The 18089-nt window shown below is 33.8% G+C and overlaps 1 protein-coding gene across 2 annotated transcripts in view; it reads right to left on the bottom strand.

The window, feature by feature from the left end:
* Atrnl1 (attractin like 1) overlaps positions 1-18089 on the bottom strand; it is a 723769-nt gene that overhangs the window by 453733 nt on the left and 251947 nt on the right. For both annotated transcript variants that reach the window (XM_047554249.1, XM_047554248.1), the window contains exons 22-23: positions 4775-4869; positions 878-956 (exon numbers count right to left, since the gene is read on the bottom strand). In XM_047554249.1, coding sequence (XP_047410205.1) covers positions 878-956; positions 4775-4869 — 174 coding nt within the window. The remainder of the gene's footprint in view (positions 1-877; positions 957-4774; positions 4870-18089) is intronic.

The following is an 18089-nucleotide window of genomic DNA, read 5'->3' as shown; positions in this document are numbered from 1 at the left end:
TATAATTGTTCTTATAAAAATACAATTATCAATATGACAAAGTAGAAAAGTTTCACATAAATTTAATAGAAATAGATTCAGTATCAAAATTATTTTTTAAAATGCTACTACTATCTAAACACTATGTAGTAGACTGGCTTCAAAACTTGATATTCTTTTCTAATAAAAAAATTGTATCCCAGAGGTATAATCTTTATTTTTCAATTTGAAAACTGAGCCTCAGAAAGATTAAAGCACTAGCCCTGAATTCATTTTAGCTACCAACAACACATTCCTCTTTGGAATTCAGGCATATATGGCTCCAGTAACTGAGTTCCTTCTACCAACTACTACTCCACAGAGACTTCCAAACAAATCGGACCATATTTTTACATCTCAACCCAATTAAAAAATGGAAAAGAAATCAATTTATTTGATTTACCACAAATTGAAACATCACTAGTTTAAATAAATTGGGAGAAGGCCATAATTTAAAACATGAGCTAAATGCTCAATTAGTTAAACACATATTGGTCACTCAGTAAGCATTTACTAAAGTTAACCAACTGTAACAAAGCATTCCATCAATCTTAGTAAGAGTTCCACTTTAATAAACAGTAAAAATAATTCGAATTAGTATTCTAAGTAACTGAATTAATTTTCAATTTAGTATTCCAAAATTAGTTTGTATGCTTTCTTAAAATGTAGATTCTTGGACTTCATCTCCCACATAAGTAGTGAAAAATGAGCATAGAATTTCATAATTCAACAAAAAGAGTTGAACCTTTTCATAGTCACACAATGACTGAAGTATATGAGTTTTATTTGATTTGCCTAAATGAACAGAACTTCCATATAGAAACATAGCTAAACAGAAATAACACCAAAATTCTGTTACCTGTTGAGCCAACCGACCATGTAATGTTGAGATTAAAGTTGTTTGATGCATTAATCGAAATATCCAAATTTTTGTTTGACTACCAAGAAAGAAAATATAAAGGTCAAAAAATTGAAAGCATAGTAAGATACAATGGTTTAGTCTACCAGTTTAATTTTGTCTATGCTGTATTTTTCAAAGCATGTATTATGTAAATATTCTAGTAAATAGGCACAGGTATCATTTATGCTTTTTAAGTAAAAACAAAAGTATGTACAAAAACTCAAAATTAGATGTAATGCTCTTCATTTATCTTCTCTACTATGGTGGACTTCTGTATAAAATGGAGTTATAATGACCTCTTTCAAGACAGGAGCACTGAATAAGACAAATCCATCCCCCCCGCAAAAAGCATGGCTCCAGCCATTCATGCAGATGTTGTCAATAATATTAGATATGGGGACAGAGGATGCATTCATTTTCTTTCTTTCTCTTTTTTTACATCTTCAGCCAGAGAACCAGGGGATTCAGAAAGAGGACTTGCTCATCAACTTCTAGAAGGGGTGGATTCTTCTTTAAACTATCAATGATGTGGTTCAAAAATAATTGCCATTTTTATAAAAGCAAAACGTGGTAGAAACAGTGCATTCCCTAGGAAATGTAGATCCTTATTTTCTCTTAAAGTCCATTTGCAGACACATAATATACTTAATTTTATAATTGTTCTTATAAAAACAGAATTATCAATATGACAAAGTAGAAAAGTTTCACATAAATTTAATAGAAATAGATTCAGTATCAAAATTATTTTTTAAAATGCTACTACTATCTAAACACTATGTAGTAGACTGGCTTCAAAACTTGATATTCTTTTCTAATAAAAAAATTGTATCCCAGAGGTATAATCTTTATTTTTCATAATTGTTTGTGCCTTATTATGGGCCTTATTATGGGCTAGATAAATATGAAAATAACCTATTAAAAAGGTTATCCAAGATTTCCAAATGATAAAAAAAAACTACAAACCACTTGTATTTTCAGTTCATCCTCTATAAATTTCAAGTTTTAGGTATTATTGAAATATATGGTACCATAATTGAAACCCTATAAAAATCACTTCGGGCTTTTCCAATGCTGTTCTGAAGGATACAGTTCTATGGTTATCCCAGAAAATGATCAGATCCATTACTGAGAATGTGAGTGAGTTTGGTATGATAATGGGATACAAAAACCTACTTCAGAAACTGTCCACATGAAAGACTGATTAGACATGGTCTACAGTGTATTGGAATTAGTCTGTTGTCAAAATGCAGGAAAATGTATAAAATAATCAAGACATCTACTGTTTATTACTATTTTTTATAGGATAAGTAGGAAGACTTGACCTATAACTCCATATTAATTTTAGAGATTATTCCCTGGTGAACATATTCTTAAAGAGGATTATACAAAATGATGTCACAGCATTCTTATGACACTTCTCATGATAGTTTAGCATCAAAACATGTGTCAGGACTCTTGGATTCAATTGGTAAACAGTGAAAGCTGGAACATATGAAAGCAATAGGGATTTCTGGACATAAAAGAAGGCAATGACAGTGAAAGGCACCCACTGGAACTGTAGCAATCGGATCATGCATGTGACACTATAGTTGACACTGGGAGGAATATTACTATTGAGTCACAAATACCACTGAATTTAAATTTCTTAGATACTCAAAACACCCCACACATTAGTAATTACTATTAACAATGAAAGAAATGGTAAAGAATGAAACTCTGATAGATGTTACAGCATGCTTAAATCCTAGAAACATTACTTTAAGTAAAATAAACCAGACACAAGGGGTCAAATACAGCATAATTATCCCATTATGAGGTACCTAGAATAAGAAAAGTCAGAGACAGAAAGCAGAATAAAGGCACCAGGAACAGGGGAAGGGAGAATGTTTATTATTTCACAATACACACAGACCTTGTATTAGAGAAGGTTCTGGAAAAGGATAGTGGCAATGACTCTACATTATAATTATATTTAATGCTACAAAACTGCATAGCTACATAGTGAGTGGTTAAAATGGTAAATTTATTTTACGTATTTATCAAAATAAAAAGAAGCCAACGGACTAAAATGGACTTCTAAATACTTACACACAGATAAATGTTCTTGCTGACATTATTAACATATCTTTGTAGAAATAGATAATCAGTGCAGAAAGGATTATATTTGAAAAAAAATCTTTAAAATCCTTATTTAAAGGTCAAAACCTTAAATGTATTTCCAAGAATTCCTTAAAACCTAGGAAATAGCTGGGTGTGGTGACTCACACCTATAATCTCAGCAACTCAGGAGGCTGAGACCAGAGGATCACAAGTTCAAGGCCAGCCTCAGCAACTTAGTGAAACCCTAAGCAACTCAATGAAAGTCTGTCTCAAAATAAAAAATAAAAGGGTTTGGGATATAGTGCAGTGGTAAAGTCCCTCTGGGTTAATCACCAGTACCAAAAAACAGTAACAATAAAACCCTAGGAAATAAGAAATAACAGAGTAAACCTTTTTTTTTTTTTTTTTTGTAGGAAGGCAAGATTCTATTTAACTAGAAAAGGAAATTTTAAGAAATTATTTTATTTATCAGTTAATGAACTTTTTTATTGTTCATTTCAAACTTATTATTAACCAGGGTCTATTATATGAAAAGATATATTTTTAAACTACATATGTATTTTAAACTACACATCATGTAGAACTCAAAGACATTACCTATAAAATGCCAATTTTAATTTTAATTTTTAAAAAGATCATTAGAAAAAAATACTATATATATACTTTTGATATTGGTGTTTGCCCAGTGTCTGGAGAAAGATGTACATTTGCCTTATCAAAGGAACTAATCTGAAGGAATACTGAAGTGTTGACTGAATAGAAAAATCTTACAGTACAGGTATATGCCACCAGGTTAGTCATTATGCATGTTTTAAAGGTGATTTAGTCATTTGTTAGACAGTTTTCTTCACCATTACAAACACCTAACACAACCACCTTATAAAGCTTATTTTGGCTCACATTTCTAAGTTCCAGTTAGTCCCACCACTTTGGGTCAGTGGTGAGGCAGACATGTTTTAAAAGAAAAGAAGCTCAAAATTTTCAGAATGTATTTAGATATTTAACTCTTTGAAAATTATTAAAATATATAATATGGATTAAATAATATGGATTAATAAATAGAAATGTATATGTATAACGTGAAGTCTGCATTTTGAATTAGGTTAATTCTAGTTCCCAAAAAGTAATATTCTACAGAAATAAGCTATATGGTTGATATTGCTATTCCTTAGGCTTTTTAACTTATAAAATCTCAAATGGATATTAACATGTGCTATTTCACAACAACCTTACAGCCTTTTCTTGAACTGTGTTGATGTTAAAATTTATAATTAATTTTTCATACATTTAAGCTTCCTAAGCTTGTAAAACTATATCACTGATGAAGTGAACATTTATATAGCTCAGATAAAACACAGGATTAAGACAAATGACAATGAAAACCTACTACTATGGAATGGTAAAAGGAAAAAATATATATATTTTTAAAAACATGCTTTGATTTGTAGCTTTTATTTTCAAAAAAGACTACTCTGAATTTGACTGTATTCTTATGAGCATAAATTGTTACAAAAGAATCATATAAGTGATACATAACTTAAAAATAGCAGTATTTGCAATATCTGAATTATAAATTTTCTGGAATGCAAAGATACTTAAATTGTATGAAAAGAAAGAATTCATAGGATTGGTCTTTTCTATAATGTTTTTAAATTTGATACTTCTGAGAATGAGTAAAATCACACTGAAAAATGACATAAAAGTTGTATCACTTGATCCTAGTATAATTACAGTATAAAAACACCATTTCCTCACCTGTTCTGGGTTTGCTATGAAGTTTATAGCCGTATGGTGGCGATCATCTTCCTGTAATAAGCTGAAGGTGAACTGATAGTCAATCAAAAGGCTATCTGCAGAGGAAAAAGTAGAGTACTCATATGCACTTTTAAAAACCTATAAAACTAAAGGGAAAATACATTGCACACTAATAATAAAAACTCATTAAATATGAGCAACCTATTCAAGACTAGCAAAATACAAATCTTTATCAAGCAATAAAAAGCAAATGGAGTACAGCCTAACTCCTCAAAAATTTATTTGTACAATTAATGTGTTTTGATTATAAAAAAGGACAACCATAACAATTATATTTTTATTCTTTTTTGTGATTATAAAAGTACTATGAAAATACCAGATATTCTGGAAACTGCATAAAAGTAAGAAAAAATAAAAGCTGTCCATAATCTTATACTAAAGAGAAATGAAATTAACATTTTGGCGCACTTTATTCCATCTAAACTTCTTTAGACATAAAGATAGACCTTTGGTATTCTACTTTCATAAAATTGAAATGCTTTGAAAACATGAACTCTATGACTGTATTTCATTATATAATGTAATGCATTTACTTGTTCAACTTGTGATAATTATTACCTTTAGCAATTTAAAAATGATTATGTGATGGACTTCATTCTACTGTTGAAATCTTCAGCACATATAATAAAAGAAATTCAAGGGAAAGATATTTTTAAATTTTTGTCCATACATCATGCTGAAACCAAGATAAAACACTGAAATGTTATAGGATGTGCAAGGTTTCATGTGCTACACAAAGATGGAGTCCTGCTCATAATGTTAAATTGCCACCACTCTAATAAGTGTTCTAAATTATTTTAAGTAATGTTTTCTAGAACTTCAGCCAGTATTATAAAAGTCCCATCAAATTCTTGGCCAGGTATTCAAGCATGATTTTGAGGCCAGGCGATACTCAGTGTAGGTAATGAATGTCTGGGTCAGAAAGATGGGGGCTGATTCAAAGGAAATAAAATGCTAATACGTTCAGAGTACTTTCCCCTCCTCCAACCTGTTGCCAAGGTTACCTGCCCCCAGGGAATTGTTCTTCCTAACAAGGAACTGTTAATGAGTACCCTCTGGGTGGCTTCCTTCTTGCCTGTATCCCACCCTTGGATCATTCCACCTTTTGGTCTAGACAAAGGAGGGGCATGGGAACAAAGGAAATCTAAAATCTATAAAAGAGGCAGAACATCCCCACTCCCTTGGGCACTAGCTTTGGCCCTCCTCCTCTTATGGAGGAGTCTCTCTTGCTCTCTCTCTCCATTCTATCCTTTAAATAAAACTTTTTGCTCTTGCCTAAGTGCTTCTTGGGCATTCAATCTTTCACACCAGGGGAATAGGGACCTGGATACTGGTATCATCTCTGGTCTCAGATAGGGGCTAATCCAGGATCGTCACTGAAATAAGCTTCTTTGCACGCACCCCACATCTTTCTGAAGTATGTCTTTCTGTCTCTTTCTTTCTTTCCAGAGGACAATAATGGGCACCTATCCACTAATTAAATGCAGTTAGTACAAGCCGCCATTCTACAAGACTCGAGTAACGTGATTCACAGTATGGGTGGCTCCTAGTCACTGGTCCTGCAGGTCAGGCACGTTGGATCTGCCAAACATTTCTTATTTTCCTATCCGGGCTTGAAGCACATTTGGCTTGAGTACGCGGTGTCTCTAATCCCAGTCTTCCTTTGAATACATGGAGACAGACAAAGGGGTGGAACAACTGGGAGGTTCTGGCAGGGGCCACTCCCCAGTAAACCTCAAAGGTTTCTCCCCCCAACTCCCTTTCCCAACCAATCTTATTGGGTATCTGTGACAACTGGTCCATCAAGTGGCACTGATTGAAAGCCCCAAAACACATGTGCCTCCAAATGAGCCATACTGTACTCTACAATGCTCACTCCTCCTGAGCACTGATCACACCCTAGCTGTTCACACTCTAGGGTTGAGAGAGCAACATGGAATGGTTCATAAGGAAATGCCTGCATTCCCTTTGTTCCCATATTAAGCCATCACAAGTCTATAGGGATTCCCATTGTTGTTTCTGTGTTCCTATGTGCTCCATGCGTTTCTTTGGCTGCAAAAAGGAGATGTACTTAATTCACCCCTTCAGTAAACTCCTCTGGGGAAAAGGGTGTTAAGTGTGTAAAAATCACTAGATGTTCTCCGTACCCTCTGGGCCTCCATAGCCTCTTGCCCACAAAGCAGAGAAATGTACCCTATCGTAGGCTTTTTTCCATGGGTTATCATATTTGGAAGTTTATAGTGGCAGGAGTTTAGTCATGCCTTCAAGTCTGGATTCTCCAGGGACTTTGGCATGGAGTGAATGAAGACCCTTGCATGCTGCCAATGATGCCAACAACAGAGCTGGCAGAACCATGTGGTGAGAGACAGGTTTGCTGAACTGTCAGAAACTAGGGGAGTCCCTAGTGAAATGGACAGTTTTCTCTAGCACAGGTACCTGAATTCTGGCTTTTTATACCCAGATGGAATCTTCATTCACAAGTTATGCCAGGTTCACAACTAGCCTAGATACAGAAAAAAATATGGATTTTCACATTGCTCAGAGGGGAACCTCATCCTCAAAAAGGAGGGGTGGAAACTGCTAGCCACCACAGGCTCTGGGAGCTAGATGCACAAAAATATCTCATTTTCTTCTACTGCCAGGCCTGGAAAACTACATAATCACAGTGGGAAAAAGGAGATGTCTCATAATTTTCTGCATCCAACCTAGCCTGACTACCAACTGGGGGAATGAAAATAGATCTCCAGAGGAAACATAAACTACAGGACCACACCTTAAGGGACTGATTTTACCAAATAAAAAAAATGGTTAAAATGCTCTATACATGAGGTTTTGCCTCTCAAGTTCAAAACAGCAGCTTCCCTTACTTCTTAGCTTCTGACAGATCTGTATCTCTCCAAAGTTTGCATTTGAAGTGTAAATTGCAGGGCTTGCGGAGGTTGCAAGACTTACATGGCTTGCAGAGAACTGGTTTGAGGCCAAAGAAAAAAGGTGTCACTTATAAATTCAAGCCGCTATAGGACCTAAGTGGCTGGCTATCTTATCTGCTCTCAAACTCTCTACCACCATTCATTCTCATTCTGTCTCTGTCTCTGTCTCTCTCTCTCTCTCTCTCTCTCTCTCTCTCTCTCTCTCTCTCTCTCTCTGTCTCTCTCTCTCTCTCTCTCTCTCTGGTACCACGGATTGAACTCAGGGGCACTCAACCAGTGAGCCACATCCTGAGCCCTATTTTCTACTTTATTTAGAGAAAGAGTATCCCTAGGTTGCTTAGGGCCTCAATAAGTTGCTGAAGCTGACTTTGAACTCGTGACCCTCCTGTCTCAGCCTCCTGAGCCACTGGGATTACAGGCATGCACCATTACGCACAGATTGCCACCCTGCTTTCTTAACAAGTTCCTCCCTAAACACTGCAGCACAGGGAGGAAAAATGGAATGATCTCAGACATACAAGCCTTTTCTTTGACCATCTTTACCTGAGAACTTCAGGACTCTCACATTCTTTGAATATCTGAACTGACTCTAATCTGAGCCAAAAAGTGAACTCTGATCTGATAAAGATGTTCTATATGCTCCATTATTAGAGTAATAATAGCTGTGTAATTTTTTTAGAACTCCTGTGTTTTAGAAATCTATATTTTTGAGCTCATGGTTTTATGGTGAATTCACATTTGATCCTGCACACCCAAGTTAATATATAATTTAGTAGTCTTATTTCATCTAACTATAGAGGTTTTTACACTCTGTTTTTGTTCAAAACTCAATTTTCAAGAATTAGCTTTCAAATACATTAGAAAAATCTCCTTTACAAAATCCTACGAAGGACATAGACATGTAATGTCAGCAATAAATCTGACAGCCATCAAGGACAAGTGGCCACCTAAACCTTTGATTTCATTTTCCACCATGGCTGTTAGACTTCACACCTGGGGCATTTCCAACCATACAGTCATGCCCTGTATTTAAGTCATAATGTTAAAGTCTCATAAGCTCTATTTTAATTTCTAACAAGTTAAATCTAATAGAGGCTTTAATAAACATCTGTTGTATTGCATCCTACCTATGGAGAATGACCTACAAAAAAGATACAATATTTTTTTTTCCTGTTTTATGTATGTGTGCACACCTGTGTATTGTATCATTGTATCTACATATGTGCTTGCGTCCATATATCATGTACATGGTATCAGAATTGGTATAGATAACCAACTCAAAGTGGATCAAAGACTTAGGTACTAGTCTTTGCAACTATTAAAAGAAAAAGTAGGCCCAAATCTCAAACATTTCAGCTTAGATCTGACTTCCTTAACAAGACTCCTAAAGTACAAGAATTAAAATCAAGAATCAATAAATGGGACAGATTCAAACTAAAAAAGCTTCTTCTCAGCAAAGGAAACAATTGATAAAATGAAGAGAGAGCCTAATAATGGGAGAAAATCTTTACCACATACACCTCAGATAGAGCATGAATCTCCAGAATATATAAAGAACTCAAAAAACTTAACACCAAACAAACAAATAACCCAATCAATAAATGGGCTAAGGAACTGAGCAGATACTTCACAGAAGAAGAAATACAATGGATCAAGAAAGACATGAAAAAATGTTCATCATCTCTAGCAATTAGAGAAATATAAATCAAAACTACTGTAAGATTTCATCTCACCCAAGTCAGAATGGCAATTCTCAATAATACAAACAATAATAAATGTTGATGAGAATGTGAGGTAAAAGGTGCACGCAGACATTGCTAGTGGGAATGCAAAATGGTACAACCATTATGGAAATTGGTAGGGAGATTCCTCAGAAAACTTGGAATGAAACCACCATTTGACCCAGCTATCCCACTTCTTGTTTTATGCCCAAAGGACTTAAAATTAGCATATTACAGTGATGCAACCACTTCAATGTTTATAGCAGTTCAATTCACAATAGCTAAACTATGGAACCAACCTAGGCGCCCTTCAACAGATGAATGGTTTAAAAATGTGAGATAGATATTTATATAATACACACACACAAACACACACACACACACACACACACACACACACACACACACTGGAGATTATCATGCTAAGCAAAATAAGCCAATCCCAAAAAAACAAAAGGTGAATGTTTTTTCCGATATGTGGATGCTAATTCACAATGAGGAGGGGAGCTAGGAAAGAAAAGAGTTACTTTAGGTAGAGGGGACTGAAGGGAGGGAGGGGATATGGGGATAGGAAGGATAGTAGAACGGATCAGACATTTTTATCATATGTACATATATAACTAAATGACCAATGGGATTCTACATCATGTATAACCAGAACAATGAGAAATTGTACTCCATTATACATGATGTATCAAAGTGCATCTACTGTCATGTATAACTAATTAAAATAAATAATTTTTTTAAAAATGGGTATAGATAAACAAACGGTCATAAAATTTAAAAGAAAAATGGATCCAAATACTTTTTAGTTCATGTGACTTTAAAAATGGTACAATTTAAATTAGGTAAACAGATGAGAGTAAAGATGTGAGTTTTTCTAAGTAGATGATCAACAGAGTGTTGGTTTCTATAAAATGTATAGAATGTAATATCCATTGCTTCTAGGATTTGTCTTCAACAGAGAAGAGATTGCTAGTACTGTTAACTACACTTGCCTAATATCTTGACATAATGAGTAAATTAAAATGAGTAAATTAGATTTAACATCAATGGAATTAATCATAAATGTGTTTATTAGAGGAGACATCTGATTAATCTACAAAGTTATATAAAATCAAGTACTTTTGACTTCTTAAATTCCATAGGTAATATATCTAAACCTGATGTGTTTTCATAAACAGGAAATGAAAAAAAGGTTGATTTTGCTTTGTTTCTGCGTCTTCACTAAAGACAAGGTTATTAAGATTTAAGATTCTAGCATGTGTCATTTTATATACAAAGAGTACAAAATGTTTCAGTTGGGTTTCAATTAAAGTACAATAAAAACAAAGTATTTCATATTAAAAGTGGGTTAATTTGTCTAAATTCACAAATTTCATAAAGATTGTTTCAAAATATGTATTTAAAAGGGGGTCAACAACTAAGAAAGAGATATAAGAAGGTTTTAGGCATGGAAATACATCTTAAATGGAGAACAGAAAGAAAGAGAAAGTTTTCTCTGGATGATAAACTATTTTGTGTGGTAAAGAAAAAAGTTGTAGAACGTGTAAGTTACAGAAGGTTTGTGGAAGGTAAATTTCAAAAAGTTTGTGTGTAACTAAATTGGTTATATAATTAGAAAAATCAGTTGAAGTTATTTAGGGCTTTTTTCCTAAGGTCAAATATTAATGTGCTGATATAAACCAAAGTTTAATCCTCTATGGGTTGAAGCAACAAGGACTTCTTAAAACACTAATCTGCTCTTAGCTATCAGGATACCTTCTTATCTGTTAAGTTTTATTCTTTAGAGCAACTGATCTTAAAGGAATTAGGGTTTGTACAACTCTGGTTAAACAACAACTAATATTTTAGAGTATTATACTGCAAGTCTAAATTTTTCTTTAAACACTACACTTGTTTAATATAAGAACATCAGTGTAATCATGGTACTTTTACTTGCTTATTTGTATATTAGATGTATTCACATCTTTCAAGTATGAAAGTCCTTAAAGTATAAGGTTTAGAAGAACATTTTACCCAGCTGGTGTTCAAAGTGGAGGAGGTTATGGGAAGTAGTCAGATATAGGGAATGTATTTGGAAGCCTCAGCAAACACAATTAGCAGAATGAATATAGGGAGTCTTTGAAAGAAAGGCAAAGTTGTATCATTATTGTTGTTGTTATTTTAACTCTAATTTCTTAAATAAAATCAAGGAAAAAAAATCACCATTAACGAGAAGGGAAAGAATAGGTTTTATTGTGGGGCAACTGGATGAATAATTAGGAGCTTAGTTTTGAAGATGTTAAGTTTGAGAGACTTATTAAATATCCAGATGATAAGTTTGATCAATGTCAGGAGCACAACTAATAAGTTGTAGATCATCACCATTTACATGAAATTTAAAGCCATTAGGGCAAGAGATCACCTTTATAAATAGATAAGGAACAAAGGATGAGCCCTGAGGGGTAACAATATTGAATAATTATATCAAAGGAGACTGAGAAGGGGCACAGGACCTAGGAAGGAAACCAGAACTTAGTGGTAGAAAACCAAGTAAACATGATATTTAAAGGAAAGAGCATTGATCACCTAAGTCAAATGCAGATGAGGGGGTTCAGAAATAGGACTATAATCCTGAGAAAAGACAACATCTATTCAGAATGAAGGGAAAATATTGCAAAGAAAAGCAAGCATTTCAAAACTATTTTCAATAATTTGTCTGAACCAATTTTTTTTTTTAAATTGAAACTAAATATTAAGAAGTCGGGAGTAGATAGCCTTTAACCCTTAGAGAGTAGAGGAGTAGAGAATAGGTGGCTTAGGTCACTTGGAGGCCTTGAGCAGAGTCTGCACTGCCCCAGGCCTAGGGGCATTCACCCTAGAACTCCAACCTATGCTATAAACACATCCCATCTAATTCTTAGGTATTCAGGCATGATTTCTCTCTTTTTATTTATTCTTTTTAATTACAGTTGAAGGTACTAGACCAGTACAATGTAACCTGCATATGGTAATAATCAATCCTAATGTCCATCGGGCTAAAAAACAAAGTCATAGAACAAAATTAGCAGAACTATTATTCAATTCAAGGGATTACTAAGGACCATTCAGTGAATGTGAATTACTACGAATTGAAGTAAGCAAGCTTAGATTTCTACACAAAAGCGTTTTCTTTTAAAACTTCTGGAAGATTACTCTTAATAATTTTCCAATTAACACATAATTTTCCAATTAACTAAGATATGACATGTTTCTCCCCAGAATTTCAAAAATCACATTTGAATTACCTATCCTTTAAAAGATTAACAACGCTGAAAGACATTCTGTAGAATATAGAAATAATACGTAAAAATTTAAAGTATGTCTCAAGTTTATAAAAATAAACAACTTGAAAACAAGTTTTGATGCTACATTAATGAACCTTTCTATTATGGCTTAAAGAAAATAAGTCTGGGGAGATAGCTCAGTTGGTAGAGTGCTTGCTTTGTAAGCACAAGGCCCTGGGTTCGATGATCCCCAGCACCAAAAAAAGAAAAGAAAAAAAGTCATGATTGACTATAAGTCAACTCAAATAATTTGTTCAACTCTCCATGCATACAGAGAAATAAAGTAGTAGTAAGAATAAGTGTAGTCAAGATAGATGGAAGAGCTCTCTTTGTAGACTGGAAAAAATAACATGTTTTAAACTAATTGGAAAACACTGAGAAAGGAAAACCTGATGAAAGAGAATAAAGAGAAGAACATTAAGGACTAAGAATACTAGGCTAAGCAAAATAAGCCAGATGCAGAAAGACAAACATTGCATGATTCTGCTTTTCAAGCAATCAAAAATAATCAGATTCATAGATATGGAAAGTAGAAAGGTAGTTATCAGGGATGAGGGGATAAAGAAACAGGGAGATGCTGGTCAAAGTGTATAAAGCTTCAGCTACACAGGATTATTACACTCTGGAGATCTGCTATACAGAATAGTGCCACAATTAACAACAATGTCTGCTATACTACAAAATTTGCTAAGAGAGTAGGTCTTGTGGTAAGTGTTGATAGAAAAACAAAAGTAGTTAAATAAATAGATAAATAGGGCAGGAGGAAACTTTTGGAGATCAATAGATCTATTTCTGATCTTGACTGTGATACTGATTTCGTGGGTATATCTTTGCCTGCAAATTCATCAAGTTTTACATATGTACTGAGTATAGTCTTTGTATGTAGATAATAACACAAAGTTAGATTATGTAATCAATGTCATAGGGACATGCAGTCTTATATAAGACATAGGGACTTATATCTCACATCAAGCATGAAAATCAATTCCAGTTAAAGACTTAAATATTAAAAGCAAAATTTTATAGCTTTTAGAAAAAATATTACAGCATATTTCAAGACCTGAAGAAAGTTCTTAAGATAAAATTCATAAAAAATTAATAAAATATAAAAAGTCTGTTCTAGTCACTTTTAATTAAGTTTAAAAACCAAGTCACAGATTTAGAGAGGATGTTCAATACATATAACAAATGAAGGATTAATATGTAATCCTTCATTTTTACAACAAAAACTCCTATAAATCAATAAGAAAAATGCTTTCAATATGAAAAAATAAGCTAGCTACAAAATAATAAACAAGCAAAGAATATGAATAACTTAATCATTAATCACAAAAAAAATAGGAAAAACACAAAATGAAGATATATTCTGTTAATAAGAGAAGTGCCTATGGAAGGAGGGCACACAGTGTGAAAGGATGCAGAACAACAGGTCAGGCAAACACTAAGGGAAAGTGTCATACTCGTATCACTCAAAGTAGACTTTAAAACAGGAAATGTGTTGTTAGGGCATTAGCATAATTAACCATAACAAACTGCTGATATTAATTTACAAAAAAGTTGTAATATTAAACACATAAAATCTTTAATAGTTTTTGTTTTACAATACAGGTTTTATATTAAACAGAAAAGGTACACAAATTCCATTCCAGATAGCAAAAAAACAAAAATCACCCCCTGCCAAACATAAAATCATACAAATAAACTATATATAACCTTAATAAAGAAAACTATAAAATCTACGTCAAGTCATAAAAGAAGATTTAACTATAAATGATGGATACATTGCTAAGAAACATTTAAATTCTAAGGAACACACACACACACTCCTGCATACACACACATACACTCTCCTCAGATTAATTTTTTAAATTAATAAAACTCCAACCAGCAATCCATTCAACAGAGAGCTGAAGAAATCAAATAAAGTGCATGTTCCCATGGAGTCTGCATCCTATGTATGAAAGAGAAAGAAAAAATTTTAAACATAAACAAGACATTTTAAGTGCATAAAATATTATGAAGATACTTAGCAAGGTAATTATATAAAATAGGTGCTGCAAATTATTGCTCACATGCCTAGTCTGGCCCACAGACTATTTTTATAAATAAAGTTGACTGGACCATGGCCACACTCAATCATTTGCATATTGTCTATAGTTGTTTTTCACCTATATTTGAGAGTTGAGTAGGCCTAACAAAGATCATCTGGCATATCATGGCTAAAATATGTATTGTTTGACCCTTTACAGCTATGTAAATGTTACAGAGTGGTGCTTTACATAAAGCACACAAAAGAAAATAATATATGAGTTGAAAAATGAGAAAATACTATTGGAAAAAGTTCCCAATTCAGGAATAGCAAGGTCAAATATGAAACAAGGTTGCCCTGTTTGAGGAAAACAAAAAAAATTCTACTTATCATTAATCAAAATTATTAAATGCTTAATAACTTTAAGCACTTAAATGATTTTTGGAGAGATGCTTAAATTGATTTTTGGAGTTGTAAGAGCAAAAGCCACAGAGCAGGTAAAAGAGAGTACTGGGATCTAAAGTGGAACAAATTATATTCCATGCATGTATAACTACATCAAAATGAATCCCAAAATGAACCATTATGCACTGATAAAAACATAAAAAAGAAACTGTACATATAAAGAGGCTACCCTCATAAAGTACCAGTCATATAATAATAACTCAATAAATGGAAACTTTTTCTTCTTACAAAAAGAAAGCAAGCAGGTAAGAGTAATATCATAGAAAACCTTTGGAAGGTCTTAAGCTAGGGATGAGAGAATCTACTTTACAGTTTCTAAATGTCATTATAATGGCAGAGTGGAGAATAATCTGTAAGAATTCAAAACTGAAAATGGGGAAACTACTCAGGAGGTTTCTTAAAATGCCCAGACCAGAAGAGATGGTGCCTCTGACAGGGTGAGAGGAGTAGGATGGAGAAAAATCTATGCCTTTGAGATGTATTTTAGGTAAAGCCAGTAAGATTACTAAAAGTCCCTGGGTGGAGAGGAGGAAAGACATCAAGGAGGGCAACCAGAATCAAAGGAGACTCCTAGATTTGGACACAGCAAATTAGGACTTTTGGTACAAATTTGCTAAAATGGGGATATTTGCTTGAAGAATTAGATTTTGGAAAGAGAAAAAGAACCAAGAGTTTTGTTTTAAACATGTTAAATAGTACTTTCTTATGGAGTATCTAAACAGTGGTATTAAACAGAAAATCACAGAAAGAAGTTTGCAGCTCAGAAAAGTGATCAATCCTAGAAGATTTGGAACATCAGCATATAGATAGTTTTTAAAAACCATGGGATTCAATGAGATTTTCAGGGACAGTTTAGAGACAGAAAAGAAGGCTCAACAGTTTCTAATGTCACTCTAGTGGCAGAGTGGAGAATAAACTGTAAGGATTCAAAACTAAACTAACCCTGAACACTATAGCATTTAAAGGTCAGGAAGAATGAAAACCAAAGTAGACTTAATGGGTGCAGTCAGTGACAAAGTAGGAAAAACTGGAAAGCATAATATAAAAGGCAAGGAAAAAAGTTTCAAAGGTTTTAAAGAAGCACAAAATGCTGCTTTACAATAGCAATGTGCACAGAGTCCTGGGGATTGAAGAGAAAATGGGTGGCAAGATTTGTTGACATATTTGGACAAGTTTTTTTTAAGTTTTGTTCTAAAAACAGAAATAATTCAACAACTGGAAGGGTACAGAAGGAGTACATAAATTTTGTTTTTAACATGGGAGATTGTGGGATATATATACATATGCTGAACGAAATGATCCAGTAGAGTCTGAGCAACTGCTGATAAAAGAAGGGAAGGACGAAGATTCTTAAGGGTGAACGGACTAGAATATAGAAAAACAAACAAACAGCATTGGCTTTTGTTTGAAACTCTTTCCTTGATAAAAGAGTAAAGGTAGAGAAAACAGGTACAGAAGCAAGAAATATTGTGGATTGGGGTGGAAAGAAAATGAGGATATTTCCAGATACTTGCTTCTCTTCTCAATGAAATACTAGGTAAAATCATCAGATGCTGCAGATGAAAGTTTTGAGAATAATTATTTGGAGATAACAGATGCTCCTCAATGCTTGGTGGGGTTACATTCTGATGTATTTCATGCACCAAATCTACTGAAGATCATACCTCAGTAGCACAGTACACTGTACAGTATCAGTTCTCTTCCCTTGAGATCCCATGGCTTGGGAGCTGTACTTCACCACCCAGTGTCTTGAGAAGGCACCATACTGACACTATATGGCTAGTTGAGGAAATGATCAAAATGAAAATTCAGTTTCTACTGAATGTACATTGTTTCTGCACCATGGTACTAAGTATTTAACACAGGGCACCTTGGTTACAAGGAGCCACATCCCCAGTCCTTTTAAATTTTTATTTTGAAGACAGGACCCTGCTAGGTTGCCAAGGCTGGCCTCAAATTTGTGATTCTCCTGCCTCAGCCTCTGAGTCCCTGGGATTATAGGTATGTACCACTATGCCAGACCCTAAAAACCATCTTAAGTTGAACCATTATAATACTTTGAGGACCATCTGTATTTAAAATAAATAATCAGGGAAATACAAGAGAATGACCAGGTCGTTTTATATTTTCATTTGATATATGCAAAGTTCAAGACCAATTAATCTGTATGGCCATTTGATTTCATTTTTTTATCAAAATTGTGAAGACACAAAAGCTCAGGCACAGACTAGTGTACTGCTACACAAACAGAATGAATAAAGGGAGCTACAAAAGAATAGGGAATGCTGGCTACGAACTCATTACTTATTGTACCACAAAACCTAAACTGATTAAGGATATAAGAGAGAACAGCACAGCAGGGGTGAAAACAGAACAAAGAGGAAGGTTGATGGATTACAAACCTCAGTGAGTCTGAAGAATGACGGCATTTGGTACCAAGTGCACTGGAACAGCTGGAAGCGATAGGATATCTGAATTTGATATTTCATAGGTCCAGGGTAGGACTATGTTATACACAACTGCAGAGGTCAGGGCACTACAGGCCCAAAGGGCAAATTGTGCCCAATAGTTTTGTTTTTTTTTTTTTAAATTATACAATAGCTATATTCATGTGTTCATGCATTGTTTAAAGAAGTTTTTATATGATGATAGCAGAACTGAATAGTTGCAAAAAAGATTGTACCATCTGTAAAGTCAAAAATATTTAGTGTCTGTCCCTTTATAGTATCATAGATTTTTTTTAAATGGCAATAAAAAGACTAAAATAGATCATATACACTGCATAATATTAGTAAATCCCAT

The sequence above is a fragment of the Sciurus carolinensis genome, chromosome 5 (genome assembly GCF_902686445.1).
Source record: "Sciurus carolinensis chromosome 5, mSciCar1.2, whole genome shotgun sequence".
Classification (NCBI taxonomy): Eukaryota; Metazoa; Chordata; class Mammalia; order Rodentia; family Sciuridae; genus Sciurus; species Sciurus carolinensis.
This window is presented reverse-complemented; position numbering and strand designations above follow the sequence as displayed.